At 39.1% G+C, this 22,762-nt stretch overlaps 1 protein-coding gene across 5 annotated transcripts in view; it reads left to right on the plus strand.

Moving 5' to 3' along the window:
• The window catches only part of spop (speckle type BTB/POZ protein), a 191,585-nt gene that overhangs the window by 127,530 nt on the left and 41,293 nt on the right, over positions 1 to 22,762 (plus strand). For 3 of the 5 annotated variants that reach the window (XM_069904761.1, XM_069904759.1, XM_069904762.1), the window contains 2 exons: positions 14,816 to 14,965; positions 20,201 to 20,322. In XM_069904761.1, coding sequence (XP_069760862.1) covers positions 14,888 to 14,965; positions 20,201 to 20,322 — 200 coding nt within the window. In that variant the 5' untranslated portion in view covers positions 14,816 to 14,887. The remainder of the gene's footprint in view (positions 1 to 14,815; positions 14,966 to 20,200; positions 20,323 to 22,762) is intronic. The other 2 variants (XM_069904758.1, XM_069904763.1) reach the window with 1 other exon arrangement.

Below are 22,762 nucleotides of genomic sequence, written 5' to 3' on the forward strand. Positions count from 1 at the left end.
CAAAGCTCTTGCATTTTAAATGAGGTTTTTTGTGAAGTGTTACCCTGTTTGTTAAGTACAACCTAAACTAAACCCCCACAATCTCTCCCTCTTTTAAAGACATTTTACCCATAACTATTCAAACATATCCTGTAACACTAGAGTTAGTGTTAAGGAAGTTAAGACTATAGTTTAAGAGTTGGAAATAAAAACTAAATGCTGTCTGGTTCATCGCCTATTGCTGCTTGTTACTTGAAGAATTTGACATGGAGGACCATCAGCCTGAAGTGTTTAGGGCAAAATGGAGTTAAGATGTGCTCTTACCACTTTGGTGGACAGGATCTCGCAGAAGTAATTAGTCTAATGGGGCTGTTGGATTTGTGGATCTTGGCTAGATGAACTAGGAACTGCAGGGTTGGGAAACAATGCAGTCGGAACCAATTGAAGGGAGATTACTGCAAGTGATGAGGTCGTTATTGGTGCAAGAGACGGTGGCTTGATGTTTCTTGCTGGGGTCCTGTTCAAGGGATAAGTAAGAGGAGGTGTCTGAGAGCTGTCGTCTGGCCTCAGTAAGGTAGAGGTTAGTGCGTTAGCTGCAATACCACCGCTCTTGTTTCCTTTTTGGATCATGTTCGGATTGGTGCAAGAGAATGAAGGGGTGTGGTTTCCGAGAGGGTAACATTGGAAATGGGCAAGAGGAATGGTGAAGTTGAGATGGTTGATGCCTTTGGGGTAGTTGGAAATAGAAGGTTTTGATTATCTTTTGTGTATCTTGATCTGAGTTAATCATGACTCACAATAGAAAACTCTTGTCACTGATTTGCTTGAGGGACAATGGTTTATAAAAACAAATTGTAGTTGAAGAACAGTGGTAGTCCCGATGAGATTTGCATGATGTGGAGCTAATAATATTGATATCCTTTTATAACGAGCTGAATAAACTTTAATGCATGGCCTTCTATAACAATTTCTGCTATATTTTCAGTCATTTTCAAGTTTGAGGTAGATTTGCCTTTAGCAGTTTCAATTAGATATTATGATACCATATTCTTTATGGCTATTTTAAAAGGATCAATTGTTCAATTTCTAGATATGATAATTTTAATCAAATGTGAAACCTTTGGGTAAGATGATATTTCCACATACCTCCATCCTCTGGACCACTGAATTGCAGAGCCACTTTGGAGCTGATGTAGAAATACACTCAGCTTGGGTTACAGTTTATCAGTGAAGCAAGACCATTAACTTAATTGATGCCAGAAACATTAAGTTGCCAAATATTGGCTTAAACCTGAAATGTCCTACCTTTTGCTCTGTTTTTGGCTAAAAAGATGCTGAGGATTAGTGAGATGAGATGCATTACAATCTGATCTTGAGGTGTGAGGTGCAAGTTACTTGCAGATTAAAGGAATTTTATTCTTGCAGAATTTTCCTCCTATCTAAATTGTCAAAGCTATTTCTAAAATCTAATATGTTCTAATTTCTACAAAAATGCATTGAAGCTGCCAAAGGATTCCTATAATGGATTTGTAAAAGGTGAGCATGGTCATTTGAGCAAAAGGTAAATGGGTATTTCATTGGGTTAAAAGAATAGCTTGAGGAAATATTGTGCAGTACGGAGGCCTATGACTAATTTTAAAATGTCAATTTTCTTAAACAATGGTGCTCAAATTTAAAATAAAAACACTTACATTTTTAAAGCTATTTTTGAATGGTTCAAATATCTAACTACAACACAATAAGGACATCGCTTTAAAGGAAGAAGAGTATGACTTTTTAAACAAAACAAAATAGAGCAGTATTTTGCACCTCGGTGCATAAAACCTAACTTTTAAATCAAACTTCAAAAGTTTACATGAAGAGTTTGGCCATTTGTAATTCTCTGATTAAAAAGTATGATGTAGTGGGACTGGACAATTAATTATTAGCATTGTTTAGGAAAATAAAAGGAAGTAATTCCAAGCTACTAACCTAGCATTCAAGGCATTTAATTGGAAAAAGTTCTGAAGGACGAGATGTAGTTTAAAAAAAAATTGTGGCTTCCAGCTTGGATTTTCAACAGTAAAGTCTTATTTTACTAATGATGTTGATCGAATGTTCACTTCATCAGAGGAAGTTGTTGAGGGGTGTACATTTAATGTATTGTACTTGGAGTTCAACATTGAGTTTAAAAAATACCATAATCTATGGCACACAAGATAAAGGGGTAATTGACTAGCTTAGTAGCAGAATGTGGATTGGATATTTGTAATTTAAAGGTTTATGGTTCAAAAGTTCCTTTTATTGTCATATAATAATACCTTAAATGTACATATTTCAACTTTTTTCTGTTGTAAAATAAAGTCACCATGAGCATTGCTGGTGTCCCTAACAATAGGAGAACGAAGCAAGAGTCCCTTTAGTAGAGTGTCGGTGGATTCGCCTCTAGTGCGCCCACAGCCTTTGCATCCACACAGTCTTCAGTTCAAACCATTGGCTCCAGATCTAAACCACCGATTCGATCAGGAAACCTTCAATGCCCAAGGCCCCTCTTGCCCTCACCACTCTCTTGAATCACTGCTCTGATACATGAGCCAGTCTACAGCAGCTCTCAGCCTGTTTGGGCCTTTTGATTTCAAGTCACCAACAGCTTGCAACCAGTGTAGGTCCTTCAGTTGCTGAGCCCCATGCTGGATGGCTGTAATGATAACCACCTGTATGATTGTCTCCTATGCTTCTATTTCTCAATGGTGGGGGTGTTCTCCCTGTTTCTGGTACCTTGCACTATCTGCTGCTCCCTGGAATATGCAACCCCTCATGGCACAAGTGCTGCCATCTTGGGAACAGAGCTTGTGGTTGCAGGATTAAAAAAAAAATCAGCTGCTTTAACAGGCAATTTAAAGCTGGTACGAAGCTGTCACAGTGGGACCAGGCGGTAGGATCCTGCAGAGCAGTGATATGTCTCCATTCCTTGGTCTACTAGGTCCACAGCAGCGGAAATGCTGCTGTTACAGCAGCGCTGCCATTTTTAAAAATACACTAATAGTGTTCTGTGATTCTCAGTTCTTGTTGTATTTTTGTGGGTTGTGTGGGTGTCTCAGAAATTTGACATGTGGAAACTGTGATCAATTTACCATAGGTAATGTAATCGTGAGGTTGAAATTTATAGGTGGGAGGAAGATATCATTGCATGGGTCTGCTAGTTTTAGTTATGAAGGATTTGTATACTAAGCTGGGCCCTTTCCTTTGGAACAAAGGAAACAAGTATTTCAGGTTCCTATTAAGACTTTCTGGGTGTATCCAGATCAGAAGCCACCTGAACCAAGAGATCTGGAAATAACTGTGGTGTTTTGTGCTTGACATTTAGAATTGTACAGAAACTCCTGGTACAATCTTTAGAAGGCAATGCAAAAAGAAAATTCCAGACCAAGCTGGAATTAGTCTGGTCCCCAACAGCTGTGGCAGGGCTCACGTGTCCTGTAAAATGAAACAAGGGAGTACCATCACTTGAGATGAGTTGCTTCTGGATGAGCTCAATGGCTTCTCGGATTGCATTGAAAGAGAAAATGATCAAGAACTCCTGTGAGCCACCGCAGTCCCTGGTGTTTCTGTGCTGAGGTGAACAGCATCTTCAGGAGGGTGAATGCTCAGAAAGCTCCCAAACACAAGCAAACCAACTGGTTGGAGTTTTGCAAACATTTTCAATTTCTTGTTAGTGCTCTGAGGACTTCGTTTCCAAAGGGTATTCAGCATTCCTGTGCCCAAGAAGAGTGAGGTGATGTGCCTCAATGACTATCAATGGTGACATTTGACATACACATGAAGTACTTTGAAAGGTCAGTTACAGAGTGAACCAACTCCTATATCGGGAAGGACCTGGACCCTGTCCAGTTCACCTGTCATCGCCACAGGTCACCAGCAGAGGCAATCACCAAAGCCTTCTATTCTGCATTAGATCACCTAGACTTCATGAGCTTCTCCATCACGTTGTTCATTGATTACAGCTCTCTACATCGCCATCATACCAGCAAAATTCATGTCCAAGCTAAAGGATCTGAGACTGTCTGTCCTTCTGCAATTAGATCCTCGACTTCTCGTCAGCAGGCTCCAATCAGTGCGGATTGGCAACATCACCTTCTCCTCATTGACCATCGACACAGGGTCACCCCGAAGTTGCGTGTTTAGTTGCCTACTACGCTATTCCTTGTACAGTACATCTATGACTATACAGCCAAGTCCAGCTCCAAATCGATCTAAAAATTCACTGATGACACCAGCATTGTTAGCTGAATAATTGGAAATTGAGTTAAGAGTACAGGATGGAGTTTGAGAACATGGTCAGCTGGTGCCACAACAACAATCTTGCTCTCATCATAACCAGGACCAAGGAGCTAATTGTTGATTTTAGCAAAGAGAGGCTGAGGTGCCATGTACTCGTCTGCATTGATGGGAAGGACGTGGAAAGAGAACTTTCAAATTCCTGTGAAGTCATATATCAGAGGACCTCTTTTGTAGCTAGCACATTGAAGCAACCATGAAGATGGCACATCAGCTTTTAAAGGAGTCTGAGGAGATCTGGGATGGCATTGGATACTCAGCTACACAGCCTGGTTTGACAATGTAAGTGCCCAGGAAGGCAGAAGGTAGCAAATGTAGCCAGGTCCATCACAGGCTCTGACCTCACATCTGTTACAGACATCCATGTGAAGCGCTGCCTCAAGAAGCCAGCCAACGTAGTAAAGGATCCCATCAATCTGGTCACAACCTCTTCTTGCTGCTACCCTAATGAAGATGCAAAAGCCTGAAATCCAGCAGCTCCAGGATCAAGAAGTTTATTTCTGATAACTAAGAAACTCTTCAACTTCCCTGTGGTACTCTAATCATGGATCGTTTGACTGATTGTAATTGCTTTTTTGTGAATATTTATTACCTCTTATTTATCACCTCTTAATTTAATTCAATTAGTTTACTATTGTAGTTTTTCTTTGTAAGTACCTGTTTGGCTGCAGCAAGTAAGAATTTCAGTCAAATGTGTTTCGTAATATAATGTAGTCATTGATTTACCTGTAAATGATGTGGCAGTTTCCATTGTGGCATTTGTAACCGTGTGTCATGAAAATTGAAATAGAAATCATAATGTAACAAAAAACATGAAACTCACTGCTAAATCAATCCTAACTACAGTAAAACCCCTGGTATCCAGCACCTATGGATATTGATTGATGCCAGATAAGTGTATTTGCCAGTTGCTTGAGATTGCATGTTGCGGGACTGCCGAACTAACCACTTATTTTCTTACTTACTTATTTTCAGCAATTTAAAAAAAAAATTGTCGGTGGTTTGAGTTTCAGATAAGGGGATTTTCTGTTTCAATATTATTTAATTTAGCAAATGTTATATAGGTAAATTCTCTTTCTTTGGCTTGGCTTCGCGGACGAAGATTTATGGAGGGGGTAAATGTCCACGTCAGCTGCAGGCTCGTTTGTGGCTGACAAGTCCGATGCGGGACAGGCAGATAAATATGTATAATGTTACTGACAGTGACAACAAAATCTATATAACATTTAAAAAAAATACATGGAAAAAGAACTTGCTATTGTACGAAATCAACACCCCCTCCCCACCACCTACAGAGACTGTTGGCAAAATACATAGACCACTGTCTGACAATCAAAAGAAAAATAAACAGAGGTCAAAAATTAGTTAAGATTACAAATTTGGAAATAAATTAAATAATTAAGAATCCCTTAAAACAATAAAATTTACATTAATTACAATAGTGGAACATCTAATTTTTTTCTAAAGGCAAACACGCCATCATATCAGGCACCCATTTAATGTGAGTGGGAGGGACAACATCACAGCATCTTTCCATTTCATTAGTATGACTTTTCTGGAAATCAGGGAAGCAAAAGCCACTATGTGGGATTGTGAAGAATTCAGTATCTGATCATTGGGCCCACATATTCCAAACAAGGCAACAAAAGGAGATGGGGCCAAATTACTATTCAGAATTAAAGATAGTACAAAATATGCCTTCCCAATAATTGAAAAGAGAAGGACATAACCAAAACATATGATACAATCAACCATCTTCAGTTTTATATTTATTACATTTAGAAGATGGGTTAGGATAGAATTTAGCCTGTCGGGTTTTGGAATAGAGGGCACTATGTACTACTTTAAATTGCAATAGCGAATGCCTAGCACAGAGAGAAGATGAATGAATAAGTTTCAGAATAGAATCCCATGTCGTCTCAGAAAATATTTGTTGAAAATCTTGTTCCCATAGTCTGTTAATTCCATCCAGGGAATTATCCCTTGATAGAAAAAAATAGTTCATACAGGGGAGATAACAGCATTTTATGGTCCAGTTGAAAACTACACTTCTTCCTTATAACTAAAATCCAAGTCTCAAGGATGGTGTTTAAAAGGAAGGGTTTTTTTTTAAAGACGAGAGATAAAGGAAGCTATTAGAGAGTCCAAAGAATCAATAAAGGATTTAGGAACAAAAATTGTTACAGCTTGAAAAATTATATAAAAATTTGGGAGGATATTCATCTTAATAATATTAACATGTCCAGTTAAAGACATTGAAAGCAGGGACTGAACTTCTTAATGTGACAAGAACATTTTTCTTAAACAGGTTATTAGATTTCCTAGGTAATACTCAGTTAATTAAATTGATTATTGACCATTTTAAAAGGAACCGAGGAATCCAAAGAGTTAGAAGAGTCCAGCAAGAACATCTCACTTTTTTGTAAATTTAATTTGTAACCTGAAATTGACCAAATTGTTGAAGAAGAGATGAAATAGAGGGAATCGATTGATCTGGATTTGATACACACTATGAAAGGTTATCTGCATAAAGACATATTTATGGACACCTCCAGCTCTGGTAATTACAGAAATTTCATCTGATCGTCAAAAAGCCATGATTAAAGGTTCTAACACCACGTTAAAGAACAAAGCCTTAAAGGGCAACTTTGTCTAGTTCCACGATGCAATTTTAAAAGTTTGGATTTAAAAACCGAAGCTTTAGGAGATAAATATATCAATTTTATCCACGATAAATTGGGGATCAAAATTAAATTTTACTAACACAGTAAATAGAAATTACCATTCTACCCTATTGAATGCTTTTTTAGCATCTAAAGAAATAATATATTCAGAGGATGCAACTGCAGTGGAGTGGAGAATATCTAACAAATGGCGTATGTTAAATTGAGAGTGGCGACCTCTAATGAACTCAGTTTGATCCTCAGAGATAGTAAGTATAATAGTTTCTAGTCTGGTGACTAAAATCTTAGTGTCTACATTTAAAAGGGAAATTGGGCTATAAGAGGAACAATTGAATTGGTCCTCATTCTTTTTAAGAATTAAAGAAATTGAGGATTCATAGAAAAAAGTTTCTGTTAGCTTCCTATTTGCTAAGGATTCAGATAAAATTAAATGCAATTGTGATATGAATAAGTTGGAAAATGTTTTATCGAACTCCACAGGGAAGTCATCTGGCCTGGCAACCTTGCCGGACTACAAAGAGTTAATAGCTGCAGCAATCTCACGTACATAGATGGACTGTTCCTGCTTTAATTTCTTCTCTGAAGAGACAGTGGGAATATTCAATTTATCCAAGAATTGCATCGTAGAAGTTTGATCATTAACTGAATCAGAAACTCTACAAGTTAAAATAAAACTGGGAAAAAGTCTCGTTAATTTCATCATAATAATTTGCAATCTTGCCGTCAGAATTACGGATCCCTGTAAAATGTTGTTTAGCTTTACAACTTTTAATTTGGCTAGCTAAAAATTTCCCTGCCGTATCTCCATCAACAAAGAATTTAGATTCTCATTTTAAAGAGTTGAGTCTGCAACAGGGTAAGTAAGAAGTAAGCCATGTCTAGTTTCAATTTCAACCCTCTTTTTTAAAAAGCTCAGGTTTTGGAGTTGAGTCATATTGTTGGTCAGTGAACTTAATTTGATTAGCCATATCGTCTTTCTCAGAATTAAATTTCTTTTTAACGCGAGTGTAAAATTAATTATTTGACCTCTAATGAAGGTTTTAAAAACTTTCCCAAGTTATTAAAACCGGATACCTCCAGAGTAGAATTTTTATTGAAAAATAATGATCTCGTGTGGCGGCTCACCACGAGGCAGGCGAACCGGCCCTGCTTGTAAGCCACGCGGCGGGGCAGCTGGCCAAAATGGCGCCGTCGGGGGTGTTCCCTTCCTCCCAGCACCGGGCTCAGAAGCCCGTGGTGGGGGGGAAGCATGTGACGTCCGGCTAACGTCGGCGCCCGCCAGGGCAGTTCTCAGCCAGGTCCGGGCTGGGAGTATAAGTACAGCCCAGCAGCCTGCAATAAACTAGTCTGCTCACTGAGCTCAACACTTTCATAAATTAAAAATAAAATCAGGGTCTGACAGTGTTAAATCGCCACTGCGCGGTTATTTTTGGGAAGATCCGGTACGTTAATAACAAGATTACAGGAGCATAATTCAGAAATTACTAGTTTTGTATGTACAAGAATCAACAGAAGAGATCAGTTGTTGGTCAATAATCAATATATGAATAGGTATGGTGGACCTAAGAGAAAAAGGAAAATTCCTTGTCAGTAGGATGGAGAAATCTCCATATAGTAAAACCCCCGTTATGTTATAGATATATTTCTGCAGAAACAAACAACTGAGCTGAAAATAAAAAATAGGTATTTCAATTTTTCCTTAGCATATTTTTGAGTTATTGTTTAAATAGAGGACCTATATCGCCAGATGTGTATTCAAGATGAGGGCCAACATTAAGGCTGGAAACCATCTGCTCCTTCTAATCACGAAGAGTTGAAGAGCAGGTTGGGCCCATCATCCTGTTGTCTGTGTAATGGAATTCAAATACACATCTTAGTACCTTGATTACTGTTTTAAGACTTCCTCTCCTTTGTTGTTCTTGTTCAGTGTGAGGGCCTATATTTAATGAAGACTCTTTTCGTAAGTAGTGTAGTACATTATCCCCAAAGAGAATAAAAACAGAGTCATTCATCATCATTTCCAACCAGCAGGTTGATAATAGCTCATGAAAAATAATGTGAACATGCTTGAAAGAATTAAAAACATTTTTAAATTTCATCTTCATTCCTGATCATGGCCTCAATCCCTGTCTGTTTGTTAGATGATTTTCCTGAGCATTCAGGAAAAGATTTATGCATTGCATAAATAAATTTAGGCAACCATCTTATTTTGTTTGCAATAGGAGAAAATAATAGGTACTTCCTCCTATCTTCGTAAAATTTTTTATCTCCCCTTTATAAAATTTTCTTTATTGAAATCTGTCAATAGTCCTGGTGTCCATTTTACTTACTCCAGTTTATTATGGTTTTAGTTGCAAATGGGAGCTCTAAACATTGTGGTCCTATTTTATTTTGAACTTGACTTAAAATGGTATTTATTAATCAATGAAAGTTCTTGCTTTGGTTGAACAATGCTTTACGTGAAGCAAGACGCTCCCAAGGTATGCCACTGAAAATTTGTGCGGTAAAATTTGTCACTGAGCCTCATAGAGAGAAATCAAGACGGATGACCAAATGTTCGATCAAGCATGGGTCAAGGAGAAGAGCAGAGGTAATGAAAGTTTCTGGATGAAATACTAGAGCTTGGGGTGTTGATAGCTGGAGATGTGCTTTTCTCAATGGCACAAGTTGCTGCCATTTTATGTGAAGCTCTGAATCTTGGGTGTTTGGTCTATACTGCTTGGCCACTCTATGGATGAAAGGAAAATCAAGAGCGTGAAAATAAAGGGAGGTGAATGCAAAGAAACCATGTTTGTGGAGAACGTATATGTATTGGCACTTAAAATTGGCCTATTTACCATGAGGTGCTTCATGAATTGACCACGTTGTAAGGATGATTTTGCTATTATTTATAAGAAAATAATGTATTCAGATTAAATGTGAATTTTGTAGCAAGTTTAGCATATTGGTGACTACAAAACCACAGTCACCATCAGTATACTTGATGGAGAAAATTGATCGCATCAGTGCAAACTTGGTCATGAGTGGCCAACTCATGAAAGGAGTATAATAACATGGCTTTATTATCAAAGGGAAGTTAGATGCTATGTTTATTACTCTGTTAAGTCATTTACAAATTCAAGGTACATAACTGGATTAGTCTCAATTTGCAGTATCTGGTTTTGAAAAAAAAATGCTTGCTCTTTTACCATGTCACATTTGAAATGGGTTTTCATGAGTGTGCCTCTGATCATTGAGATAGCCTTTTACACATGCTGGAACGAGGAGAAAAATATAGCCATGACCGGACTTGGTTGAGAAGTCTCTTCAAATGACAAAGGTTAGTTTAGTGAAAACTTTGAGAGAATGAATTTCTACAGCTTCATGTAATGACCTGTTTTTTTTAGATTATACAGTGTTCTGGTTTCTCATTTTTCATGAATGTGAGGGATACTTCTGCAGTCAACTTTGATTTGTTTATTATTTGCTCGTTGCATAACGTCATTGGGTATTTTGCCACTTTTCAAGAATTACAAGGAATTTATAACAAGCAGGATGTACAGAATTTGATGCAATGAAACCTTGCATCTAAGTTGAGAACAATCCCCTGTTCGCGTTTGGCACTTTTGGATCACATCACTGGCAGCTTTACACAAAAATCCTGGAACCCCTGGACAGCAAAGACGCATACATCAGAATGCTCTTTATTGACAACCGTTCAACATTCGAGACCATCATCCCCTCAAAATTGATTAGCTAGCTTCCAAGACATGGTCCTCAGTACGCCAACACCATCTATAAATTTTCTGTCAATACCATGTTAGATGGCTGTATAAAAATGAGTCAGCGTGCAGGAGGGAGATTAAAAACTTGGCTGAAAGGTGGACGCACAGCCACCTCGCACTCAATTTCACGAAAACTATTGTGGACTTTAAGAAAGGAAACCAGAGATGTAAGATCGATCCAGTGATCACTGGGGAATCAGAGGGTGATCAAATTTAAATTCCTGGGAGTTGCTATCTTGGAGGATCTTTCCTGGACCCACATGCTAATGGCATCATGGAGAAGGCACATTAGCACCTCTTTTTCCTCAGGAATTTATGAAAATTTGGTATGACATCACAAACTTCTACAGATGTGTCATGGAAAGGTGCTGACTGGCTGCATCATGGTGGCTTGAGCAGAAAGCCTTGCAAAAGGCAGTGGACGTAGTCCAGTACAAAACTCTCCCCACCATAGAGAAAATCTACGTGGAACGCTGCTGTCTGAGAGCAACAGCAATCATCAAGGATCCACGCCAGCCAGGACATGCTCTGTTCTCGCTGATGCCATCAGGAAAGAGATCTAGGTGCCACAAGACCCGTATCACCAGGTGGAGGAACAGTTACTACTCCTCCACCATTCGACTCATAAACAACAAACTGAAACTCACTTAAAGGATTCTTTGCACATTATTTATCACTGTGCAATATGGAAAAAAATAGTTTGTTTACATTTGTCTCTTTAGTGTACATTTAGTTTGAATACAAAGCCTGCAGGAAGAAAGAATCCCAGGGTTGCATGTGATGTCGTGTCTGTACTCTTGACAATAATCTGAACTTTATATCTTTAATACTGTATTGCACTCATCCAATATTAATTAGCACTTTAGCCACCAGAATATATTTTGAAAAAAGTATTTACTCTCCAGGAAAGCAGCCATTTGAATTAACACTGCCGAGCCTAATAATGATAGCATTGTACCTGCAGTTCAGTGACGAAACTCAACGTTGCAAATTTGCATGGTTGTAGCCATCAGAGCACCCAAGGTGATGCCATTATAGAGTCTCCTGAACTGGCTTTTCCTGCCTGAACATGTTTGGGAGTGCCTATGTTCAGATCACATACGAGCCTTAAACATTCTGGTTTTCAGGATTCAAGCTTAACTTTTAAAAACTTGCACCCTGGGAAGCCAGAATGTTTAAGGCTCGCGTGATCAGTGGGTTGGCCTTATGATTTTATTTTTGGTCTATAAATATTAAGTTCTATGTGTGAATAATTGGGTGAGAAACAAGACTTCAAAGGTTGCAGGAAAATAGAAAGCAATTCGTGCATTTTTAACGTTATATTCTCACTGGAAGAGCAGTCCTGATTTCACAAACTAATGATGCAATTATTTGTATGTATATTTTCCAAAACATTAAATAAAATTGCTTTACTTGTACCAGCTAGAATTGCCCCCATTACATATTATGTTCCAGTTCAGAGTACTTTTGGCATTTATTGACAGGTGTTTGTGGAGTGAAGTATCAGTGGGTTTTTTTTACTGGCTGAATAGGCAATAATTTTGTATTTGATGTGCTTGGCACAGCCAATAAAACATGCTAGTGTTAAGTAGGCACGAAGAGGCAATGCACAGCTGTAAAAGTTATTTAAAATAAATGAGGGCATTCAGCTAAAGCTGATGTCCTAGAACTAACCAGTTAAAGTCCTTGGCTCCCTTTACCTGTGACTGAGGTTGCTTCCTTTACATTTATCCTGGGTTTATTTTGTTTGACAGATGTGATTGATTTTATTTTCTTCCAGAGTTAATTACTCATACACAAGTCTTTTATCGTGTTTCCTTAACATCTCTTGTCAAAACTTTGAAATCTGCTTTTGGTCTTCAGCCTTTATGGGAAGATGAACCATGTATTTGTCTTCACTTTTTTTTTTAAGGTTATTATTTACTTTAGCTATATGATTTTAAACGCACCATCAACTCTGCTAAGAGAGAACATCCCTCCTTTCCTCCTCTACTTCCTCATTTGAACATAGAATATTGCAGCACAGTACAGGCTCCTCAGCCAGTGATGTTGTACCGTCCTATATGTTCCTGCCAAAAAAATGGACTAAACCCATACTACTTCATAAGCCTCTTTTTCTTTCATCTCTTTGCCTGTCTAAGAGTCTCCTAAATGCCCCTAATGTTTCGGTCTTCACCACCATCTCCGGCAAGGCATTCCAGGCTCTGTGCATGTATGTGTGTGTATATATAAAAATGACTTGCCCCTGGTGTCTCCCCTAAACTTACCTCCCTTCACTTTTTGTAGTGATGTCCCCTGATACTTTCTATTCCTGCCCTGGGAAAAAGGCACTGGCTGTCCTTATCTATGCCACTCAGAATCTTGTAGACCTCTGTTAAGTCTCCTCTCATCCTTTTTCATTCCAAAGAGAAAAGTCCCAGCACTGCTAACCTTGCTTCACAAGGCTTTTTTCCAATCAGGCAACATCCTGGTAAATTTCCTCTGCACCCTCTCCATAAGTTCCACATCCTTCCATTAAAGAGGTGACCAGACTGAACAGAATACTCTGTGTGGTCTCATCAGATATTTTTAGATTTGCTACATTACCTTTCAATTCTTGAACTCAATCCCCCATTAATGTAGCCCAACATCCCATAGGCCTTCTTAACTATCTCATCAACCTGCACAGCCACCTTGAGAGATCTATGAATGTGGACCCCAAGGCCCCTCTGTTCTTCCACACTGTTAAGAATCCAACCATTAATGCTATACTCAGCTTTCTGGTATGACTTTCCAAAATGCATGACCTCATGCTTATTCAGATTGAACTCCATCTGCCACTTTTCCACCCAACTGAGCATCCTGTCTACATCCTTTTATAACCCATGACAACCTCATGATTTTCTGGACAAGTCTCTCATGGGGGGGACCTTATCAAATGTCTTAATAAAATTCATTTAGACCATTTTTCCTTCATCAGTTTCTTTTGTTTCCTCCTCAAAAAAAAATTCCTCATTCTTCGAACTATTCTAGTCCTCCTTCTAAAGCCTTGTCTAAGCTCATTTCTAAAATATGTGCCCTAGAAATGGCTTATTCTCAAAATTTCAGCATAATTTTCATAAAATTCTCAAAGTTGTAGTCTTTTCCACAATATGAGGGGTTGCTGGTACAACACACCACTTGTTGCTTGTTCAAAATAAATTCCTCACTTTTATTTCCTTCCTATCCTATTCCCGTACCTGAGGCCTCTTCTCTCCTCCATTCTTTTCGTGTATCTTTCCTCATCCTTGGTGTCTCAAGAGTGTAGTTTTTTGCATTTTATTGCCAAAGATATTTTGGAATATTTTTGGTGCAAATTAGTCATGCAGAATCTAATAAGCAACACTGCTTGTTTTAAAAGGATACTTACAGTCAAAAGACATGTTCTAATCACATTTATTTAAAAGACCAGTATAATATGGAATTGTAATTTTATTCAGCTTTGCGACCATGTCTCTCTTGCCAATCTTTCTATTATAAGAGTGGCACAGTTAGGGCAGCGGTTAACGCAGCGCAGTTACAGCGCCAGTGACCGGGGTTCGAATCCAGTGCTGTCTTTAAGAAGTTTATACTTTATCCCTGTGTCTGTGTGGGTCTCCTCTAAAGGGGGTGGGGGGGTGGTTTAGGTCAATTGGGTGGCACAGGCTCATGAATCGAGAGGGCCTGGTGCCATGCTGGAGGTCTAAATTCCATAGTTACATCTGCAGATTCTGTGTATATCTGTTCTTTTAGCTCTGACTGACTAGACTTTTTCAAATCCAGTTCTGGAAACTCCGTGTACTAGTTGGGATGAAAAGGTGATTTGAATTGAATCAACTTTAAATAGGTTGGCCAAATTCATGATGCCTGTTAGCCTGTACAGGAATTTTAAATATATGATTTCTAAGTTGGTCCAAAGGGATAATATTTTTCTACTTGCAAATGTAATTACTGAATATTGCAGACTATAATTAGGCAATAATCATCCTCTAAATTTAATTTTAAACTATTTTGATTATAATTTCAAAATAGCCAAAAAATAATCTTTCAATTTATTTGTTAACTTTTTCACAGTAACAGAAAAAGATTGCCACTGAGATTTCTTTCATCTGCCTTGTGAATACCTGCAGAACAGTCAAACTGGCGATGTCAAGAGTACCAAGTCCACCACCTCCGGCTGAAATGTCAAGTGGACCTGTGGCAGAGAGCTGGTGCTATACCCAGGTAGATTCGTACTTTTGAACAGTCTAGTACTATATTTCTTGGGCATGATAGATCGTGCCACATAGATTTTGTCACTTGGTTTACATTCATGCTCATTTGGTCTGTAATTAAAATGTGATTGTGCTATTTAATGGATTGAACAGCAACTTTTTTTTCTGTTTCTCAATTGGTTCTTGGATTAGTGACTTGCTCGTAAGGAAGATTGTTTTTATTGGGCATCAGTATCCATTCAGTTTGTTGTGATTCTTTATGTCTGCATCAAACAAATGCATGGATTGTAAGCTTTGTGAATGCAGACAGTATTACTCTCATCTAATCCGGACTGACTTGAGTATTGAGTAAATAGATATTATATAGCCAATTAGGGACCATGTCTGGCATTTTTTTTCCTATCACAATGCGGTACATTTGCACTTGAGTTCTTTGACTCCTTAAATTTTAATGGAGCACCCTGGATACAATTTTTCAATTTCTGCTTTAATGTTGTACCCAGACAAGGACTCTGAAAGCTGAGAGGTTGAGTATTCTTGATAATGTCGCCTGTCAGTTGGCGAAAGTAATCCAAGTTTTAATTGCTTCTGCAGATTTTTCAAACTTTTTGTTAACCGCATGAGTGCATATTCACTGAGCCATGAAGTATAAATATGAAGTGTAAAATGGTACTGTTCTCGAATGGCACTTGTTGATAATTTATAATTACCAATAGCCAAGTAGGTTCCTTGCATTCCTCGAAAAAGATTATGCATGATGACGTTCTTTGAATAAAAAGAAGAAAAATTCAAACCATTGAAGGAACTCGGCAAGATGAGCAACCTCTGTGGCAGGGGAAGGAATTATCAACATTTGGTGTTGAGACCTTGCATCGCTACAGAGGGAAGGTAGCAAGTAAAAAGAGGGGGAGGGATGGGGCAGGAGCCAGTACCTGATGGGAGGGACAGAGGAAGGGTGAAGGATGATGGGCAGATGGAACTGTGGAAGGGGGAGGGTGGCAGGTAGATACGTGGAAGTAGATAGAGTAGAAAAGGGCAGATGGAGTCGAGTTAAGATGAGCAAGAAAACAAAGATTAGCAGTGCAGGAATCTGGTACAGAAAATGACGGGAACTATTAGGTGAGAGGCAAAAGGCCTGTGAAACTGAATGAGAGGTAGATCTGCTAGAGAGAAATGGGCAAGGGGCAAAACTCAGATACTGACTGGGTGGCTGGTGGATGAGAAAGGAAACAACAATGGGAAGGGTGGTTGTAGCTCAGAAGGAGAGAGAGAAAGAAAAACACAGAATATATGGGTTACCTGAATTGGGAAAATTCCCTGTGCATACCATTGGGTTATGGATTACCCAGGCAGAATACAAAGTGCTGTTCCTCTCGTTTGCCTTGGATGTCACCATCACAGTGGAGAAGACCAAGAACAAATGGGTTAATGTGGAAAGGGGAATTGAAATCGTATGTAACTGGGAGTATTGTGGACATATGCCCTACAAATCAGTTGCCTTGTCTCCTCTTGGTCTCCCAAATGCAATTAAATATGCTGAAGTGGTATGGAGAGCAGTTCAGAATCAGAATTTATTGTCATAAATAATTTAGGCCAGAAGCACAGTGCAAACATTTCCTTAAAAATAAATTTTAAACAATTGCAAGAAAATGTCAGGAGCCACCGAATGCAATGGAGGAAATGAGCAGAAATCTGAGAAACTGAGGGAACTGAAGAAGTGTGTGTTTCTCTGCCTGCACCTGCCCCATGGCTCCATCTGCCCTTTGTACTATGTCTCCACCTGTCAACAATCCACCTCTCCCTTATTTGGCTTAATATGCCTATCATTCTTTACCTCTCTCTAGCCATCTATTGCTTGGTGGCTCTCATCCCACCTCTTCCCCACTTCTTTCTACTGGCTATCTTCCATCTTCACTCTTTGTCCTGATGCAGGGTGTCAACCCAAAACATTAACACCCCCAAATGATGCTGCTCATGCCATTGAGCCCCTTGAGCAGATTGGTTTTGGTCCAGATTCCAGCACCCTACCTTGGCCTGCGACATCACAGGTACCAGTCTTCACTCCATCAAGGGCATATACAAGAGATGGTGTCTTTAAGAAATCAATGTCTATCCTCAAGGATCTTCACCACCCAGGCCATGCCCTCTTCATTCTGCTACCATTGGGGGAAAAGATGACCCTCACTAGCACAATGACAGCTTCCCCTCTGCCTTCAGATTCTTGAATGAACAATGAACATAGACACGACCTTGGACTTTTTCTTGCACTTTTTAAATATATATTTTGTAATGTAGTTTATGAAAATATTAGCACTGATGCTGCCAGAAAAAAAAAGAATTTCGTGACATGTTCATGACAATAAATTCTGATTCTGAACTGCTATGTACTGCTTCAGTTTATTTGATTACATCCTAAAGGCCCAGGAACTTTTTTTTTTCAGGTAACTGAAAAACCTCTGAATGAGAGAGTTTATTGAAGAGGTTTACCTTCAATTTATAATGTATTTTTAAAAAAAAACACACTTGATCAATGTTAGGTGTCAAACAGCAAGTAAATCTTTCCGTGGAATGCCTTGACCCTTTCATGGAAAGTATTGTGTACAAAGGCAATGTTAATGCCAAAACAAAATTGATTTATAAAAGCAGAAAATGTTGGAAATACTCGGATCAGGTTGCATCTGTGGGAGGGAGAGGAGAAGATTATTAATCTGCGGTGTTGTTGGGGGATGGGCTGAAACAATGGTGACCATGGAGGTTAGCACCGTACAGGATTATTGATGATGAATGAGAAAAGAGATAAAAGAATGTAGCAGATCTGAAATGCAGAGCAGGTGGGCATTCCCAGACGTTCAGGGTGGGCAAGTCCTCCTTTCCTCTAAAGAAAAAGGAAAAAACACCAAATATGCCCAAGTTGCAGGTCGAAGACTGATATAGACATCAATCAGGTTAGCTGAAGTTTTGTATTCAATATTAAGTTTAGAAAGATGCACTGTTCCCACTCAGAAGGTAATGTGCTCTTCCTCCAGGTTTCATTGGGCCTCATTGTAGCTATGCAGGAAGCTGGAAAGGGAATCCAGCTATTGGATTGGGATTGAGAATTGAAATGGCAGGCAACAGGAAGGATGGGATTGTCTCTATGGGCCAAATTTAGATACCTTACAAAGTGTTCACCTTTCTGTGTTTGGTTTCTACAATCTAAAGAAGGGCACCAATTTAGAATAAGTGCATGAGTTAAAAGTTAAGAGTTTAAAGGGAAGCGCTGCATTGCCTCCCATAATCAAGATAAAATGCCACAGTGGGGTGGTTGGTCAGAACAGAAGAGAGGACCAGAGTCACAAAGGGAATGGACCCTGTGAAATGCTGAAAGGGGAACAGAGGGGAGAATGCATTTAGCACCTCTTTGAAAGTGTGCTGAAAGTTGTAGAGAGTGATCTGTTGAATGTGGCGCTTGGTGGTAGAGAAGGCGAGTGAAACACAAAAATCTGCAGACACTGTGATTGTAGTAAAAACTCACTGCAATGCTGGAGGACCTCAGTATCCTTAGGAGACAAAGATATATTGCTGACCTTTCGGGCCTGAGCCCTTCAAGGAATAAGCAGAATAATCCAGGAGCAGGAAATCTTAAAGTCACATAATTCAAGACTTATAATTCTAGGACCAAAAAAAGGTGTTAATTGGATATGATAAGGGACAAGGTAAGAATTTATCATGTTTGTGTGAAAGGGAGAGACAGAGCTAGGAGAAGGTGATGGGGAAGAAGTGACATTTGGGGGGGGTGGGAAGGAGATGTTTAATGAAAGCCAGAGAAGTCAATGTTAATGCCATCTGTTTGGAGGGTGCCCAGTTTGAAGGTGTTGTTCCTCCAATTTGTGGGTGGTCTCAGTCTAGAAGTGCATGAGACCATGGACAGACATGTCAACAAGGTAATGGGATAGAGAATTGAAATGGGTGGCCACTGGGAGATCCATGCTATTGTGGCGGACAGAGCCATGGTGCTCAACAGTGATCTTCCAGTCTGCGTCCAGTCTCTCTGATGTAGAGGAGAAGGTTAGGATCAGGGGAGCTCTATTCTTCTATCTTTGACAAGAGGGGAGAGTGAGTGAATATGTGGGAAATGGTAACTTGGTTTTTCTGTCTGTTTCTATCTGTCACGCTGGCTCAGTTTTCTTTTTCCCTTTTTTTTTCACTCAGCTAGTGGAAGACGTGCTTTGCCTGACCCGTCACAACTTCCTTCTGTTGTCTGTGCATCAGCAGTTTTTGTCTGTTCTCACTGTTTGTTTATCAGTCCTTATTCACTCATTGGTCGCGAATATCTGCAGTTTTCTTTAAATGCATTCCTTTTTGATTTTTAAAACTTGTATTAATCGTGTTTCCTGAGCTTCTCAGGAGCATTAGTCATGTTGTCCAAACAGGCCATTGTTAAAATATTGGTGAGGCAGGTCATTGACAATATTTTTGTGTAACCTGCTGAGAAAAATTAGGGAACTAGCATATAAATACCTTTCTACAAACAACTCCAATTTGCTGAACAACTGAATTTCAGAGGGCCATGTGGAAGCAAACGCCTCTTGCTGTTGTCCAACAGTTTTTTAAGACGTTTCAAATATTGAATTGCTTTAAGTGCAATAACTATGGAAGAAAGTATTAGCCTTCCTGTATAACCAGCATATGCGAAAGAGTAATATGATTAATGACTTTGTTTTGCTTTTGTTGGAGTTTAAAGGTTAGAAAGGAAATCATTTTCTTCATGCGGATTGAAACAAGTCGACCTCAAGCTCAGCATCTCTTGCAATGCAGAAATCTCTGATCATTGCATTGGAATCACATCCTTCAGTTATGAGCTCAGGCATTCCCTCTTACCCAGTGGTTGAAGCTGCCAACAAATGCAAGCTGTTATCTGTAAATTTATTTGAAATAGCTTTCTTTGAAGTTTGGCTTATTTCAGGAAACTGTGGTCAGTCAAGAGCTCAGTAGTAAACAAGTCTTTGATCCAGATTTGAGGTATTGTTATTTTGTGCCTTGAGTTAATTGTGTTAAGTACGTTATGCCATTGTGTTGAACTCTGTTAATCTGTTAACTTTTTCCAGAGGTGCACCATCATTGGGGAATTTTGGCTTAAAGGATAAGGTGGTCTTTGCATGTTAAGTGCATATGTTTGTAAATAAGCCAGGATCAACTATTTGTAGTTTTGTAATTGCAGGTTTCCTTTCAATATTTGCTTTTCCGATTTCTTTTTCTTGGTTAGATAAAAGTTGTGAAGTTCTCCTACATGTGGACGATCAACAATTTCAGTTTTTGTCGGGAGGAAATGGGAGAGGTGATTAAGAGCTCAACTTTTTCATCTGGAGCAAATGATAAATTGAAATGGTAAGTGCTGAACTCAAGAGTCTTTCATTTGTAAGCAGGGGGTTCAACCCAGTAATTGATTAAGAATATATTTGCAAGAGACAGAATAATTGTATAGTACAACTCAGATTATCAGAAATGGTCAGGACCAGGCCTATGTCGGATAAATTTTTTTTCCCCAGAGAACTGGTAACTTTTTTAAAAGCAGCCCAGTAGCAACAGCAAATTACTTGTATCAATGTTTAAACAACAACAAACAAGGCTTTTTAAGCATTAAAATAATGTTTAATTTAAAAAAAATTTCTTCCAAAAAAATGTTGCCTGTCACTAATCACTGAGTCGAACTCAAGGTGACCACTGATCAGAAAGATCACCCACCCACCACTGCTATTCACCGACATGAACCTATGGCTAACGCTTCCCAGACTGGTGGAACACTCACTGGCGAGTTGGCGGGTTCCTTTCTCCCTGGTCACCAGAGCTCCTGATGTTGGAGTCCTGACTCTGAATCTTCCCTCAGGCCTACTGCGCATGCACACAAGGGAAGTAGGACGAGGGGAGGATTCGGAGGGGAGGGAACGCCACTGAGCTCGAGGACCTGTTCCGGGAGCCCGAGGTCCTGCACCTGCCCGGGAGGCCGTCTCCTTGATAACACTGGGACAAAGGATTCTTTCGACCTTTTGCAACTGGAAGACAGCAGTGCACAGCTTAAGAGGGAAAGTTGGAGAGGAAAGTCAATAAGGGAAAGGTAAGGAAGAAATGGAAAGAGACAGGGGAGGGAGTTACCTGAAATGAAGACAATCATCATTCTAATTTCATGTTGGGTGAATTATTTTCAACCTGTGAGGTCAGTTCGGGTCCAAAAAATATTTTGGATAAATGACGATTTTGGAGAGTCTGATTTCAGATAATTGGAGTTGTGCTTATGTGTGATATTGATTTGTTTAGTCATTTTGATGAATGTGGGCACCAAATTGCCCAATAAACACGAGTTACCTTTCCATGGAAGCCTTCGTCTTCAATTTAAAATTTCTCTGCACTCCTTAATCCACATTTAATATTTTCTTTGAACCCTTATGCATATTCTTCTAACAACCCTGTAGTAGCTTTAAAGACTTTGAAGCTAATGAATATTTTTGTATTGGAATTAGAATTAAGATCAGTTGTGTGGATGTTCCGATTTTAAAAATCAGCAAATTGGTTAAGCATTAGCCCAAGTTGCAACATATCTGCAAGCAAATTTCTGCTACCTTTTAACTTCAAGCTGGCTGCTCAATTCTTTGTGCAATAGAGAACATCTATGTTGTACATGGAGTTTGTGATCAATAACTATGTCCAGTTGATTATTTGGAATGCAACGCTGAAACTAAGTGTTAAAACATTAGTCTTATAATCTGTGCTAATATGTAGCCCATGTTTTTTTTGTCCTCCAATGAGACTTTTTAACACAATATTTTCCTGTATTTGTAGTTAGAGCTTGTGAAGTGGTATGCAGGCCCTTTCATTTGATTCACATATCCAAAATATCCTATGATACCTAAATTCTGCAAATTTTCATTTTTTTCCCCCCAAATTGTTGGTCTTTATGCAAGAATCTTGTTAGTATTCATTTAATTTTATTGCCATCTACACGAATTTTAAGATTTGCAGAAGACGTTATGCTTTACAGTTGGCGTAGCAGTTAGCACAACGCCATTACAGTGGCAGCAATTGGGACCGACCGGGAATCGAATCCTATGCCGTCTGTAAGGAGTTTGTACATTCTCCCCGTGTCTGTGTAGGGTTTCTCCGGGGACTCTGGTTTCCTCCCACTGTTCAAAACGTACTGGGGGGTGGGGGGGTATAGGTTAATGGGGTGTCAATTGGGTGGCACGGACTCGTGGACTGAAATGGCCTGATTGTCTAAATAAAGAAATACTTTTTTTTCATTCTTTTTCTCAAAAATGTGTTGAGCTGTTTGAGAATCGAAAATGCATTTATCCAAAAAATGGGTAATAATTGTGCTCATGACTTGTATCTTGTAAATGGTGGAAAGACTTTGGGAATTTTAGAAGTGGGGTGCTCACTGCAGAATAGCCAGACATTGAACTGATGACATCTCTGCAGCATTTGTAACTGATCCATTGGCTTTTGCTCAGTGGTCATTCTCAACGTTGATAGCGGATTTGGCAGGTGCTAGTATCATTGAAAATGAACAGTGGGTGCTCAGTTGTTGGAAGTATTTAGTGAAAGTTTTTCCCTTGATGCCCAGATCATCACAGATATTTCGGACTAGTTTGAATTCCATTGTTTATTTAGCATATTTGATAATATGGGTTATGGTGATGGAAGGTGGATTAAGGGGCTGGAGAAGTTGTTTTGGGGAGAAGTTGATGTTTTGGCACTTTCTGTTGTCAGAAATCTTGAATAGCTTGTTTATAGTTGATTTTCTAAAGCAGTGGTTCTCAATCTTTTTCTTTCC

The sequence above is a fragment of the Narcine bancroftii genome, chromosome 12 (assembly GCF_036971445.1).
Source record: "Narcine bancroftii isolate sNarBan1 chromosome 12, sNarBan1.hap1, whole genome shotgun sequence".
NCBI lineage: Eukaryota > Metazoa > Chordata > Chondrichthyes > Torpediniformes > Narcinidae > Narcine > Narcine bancroftii.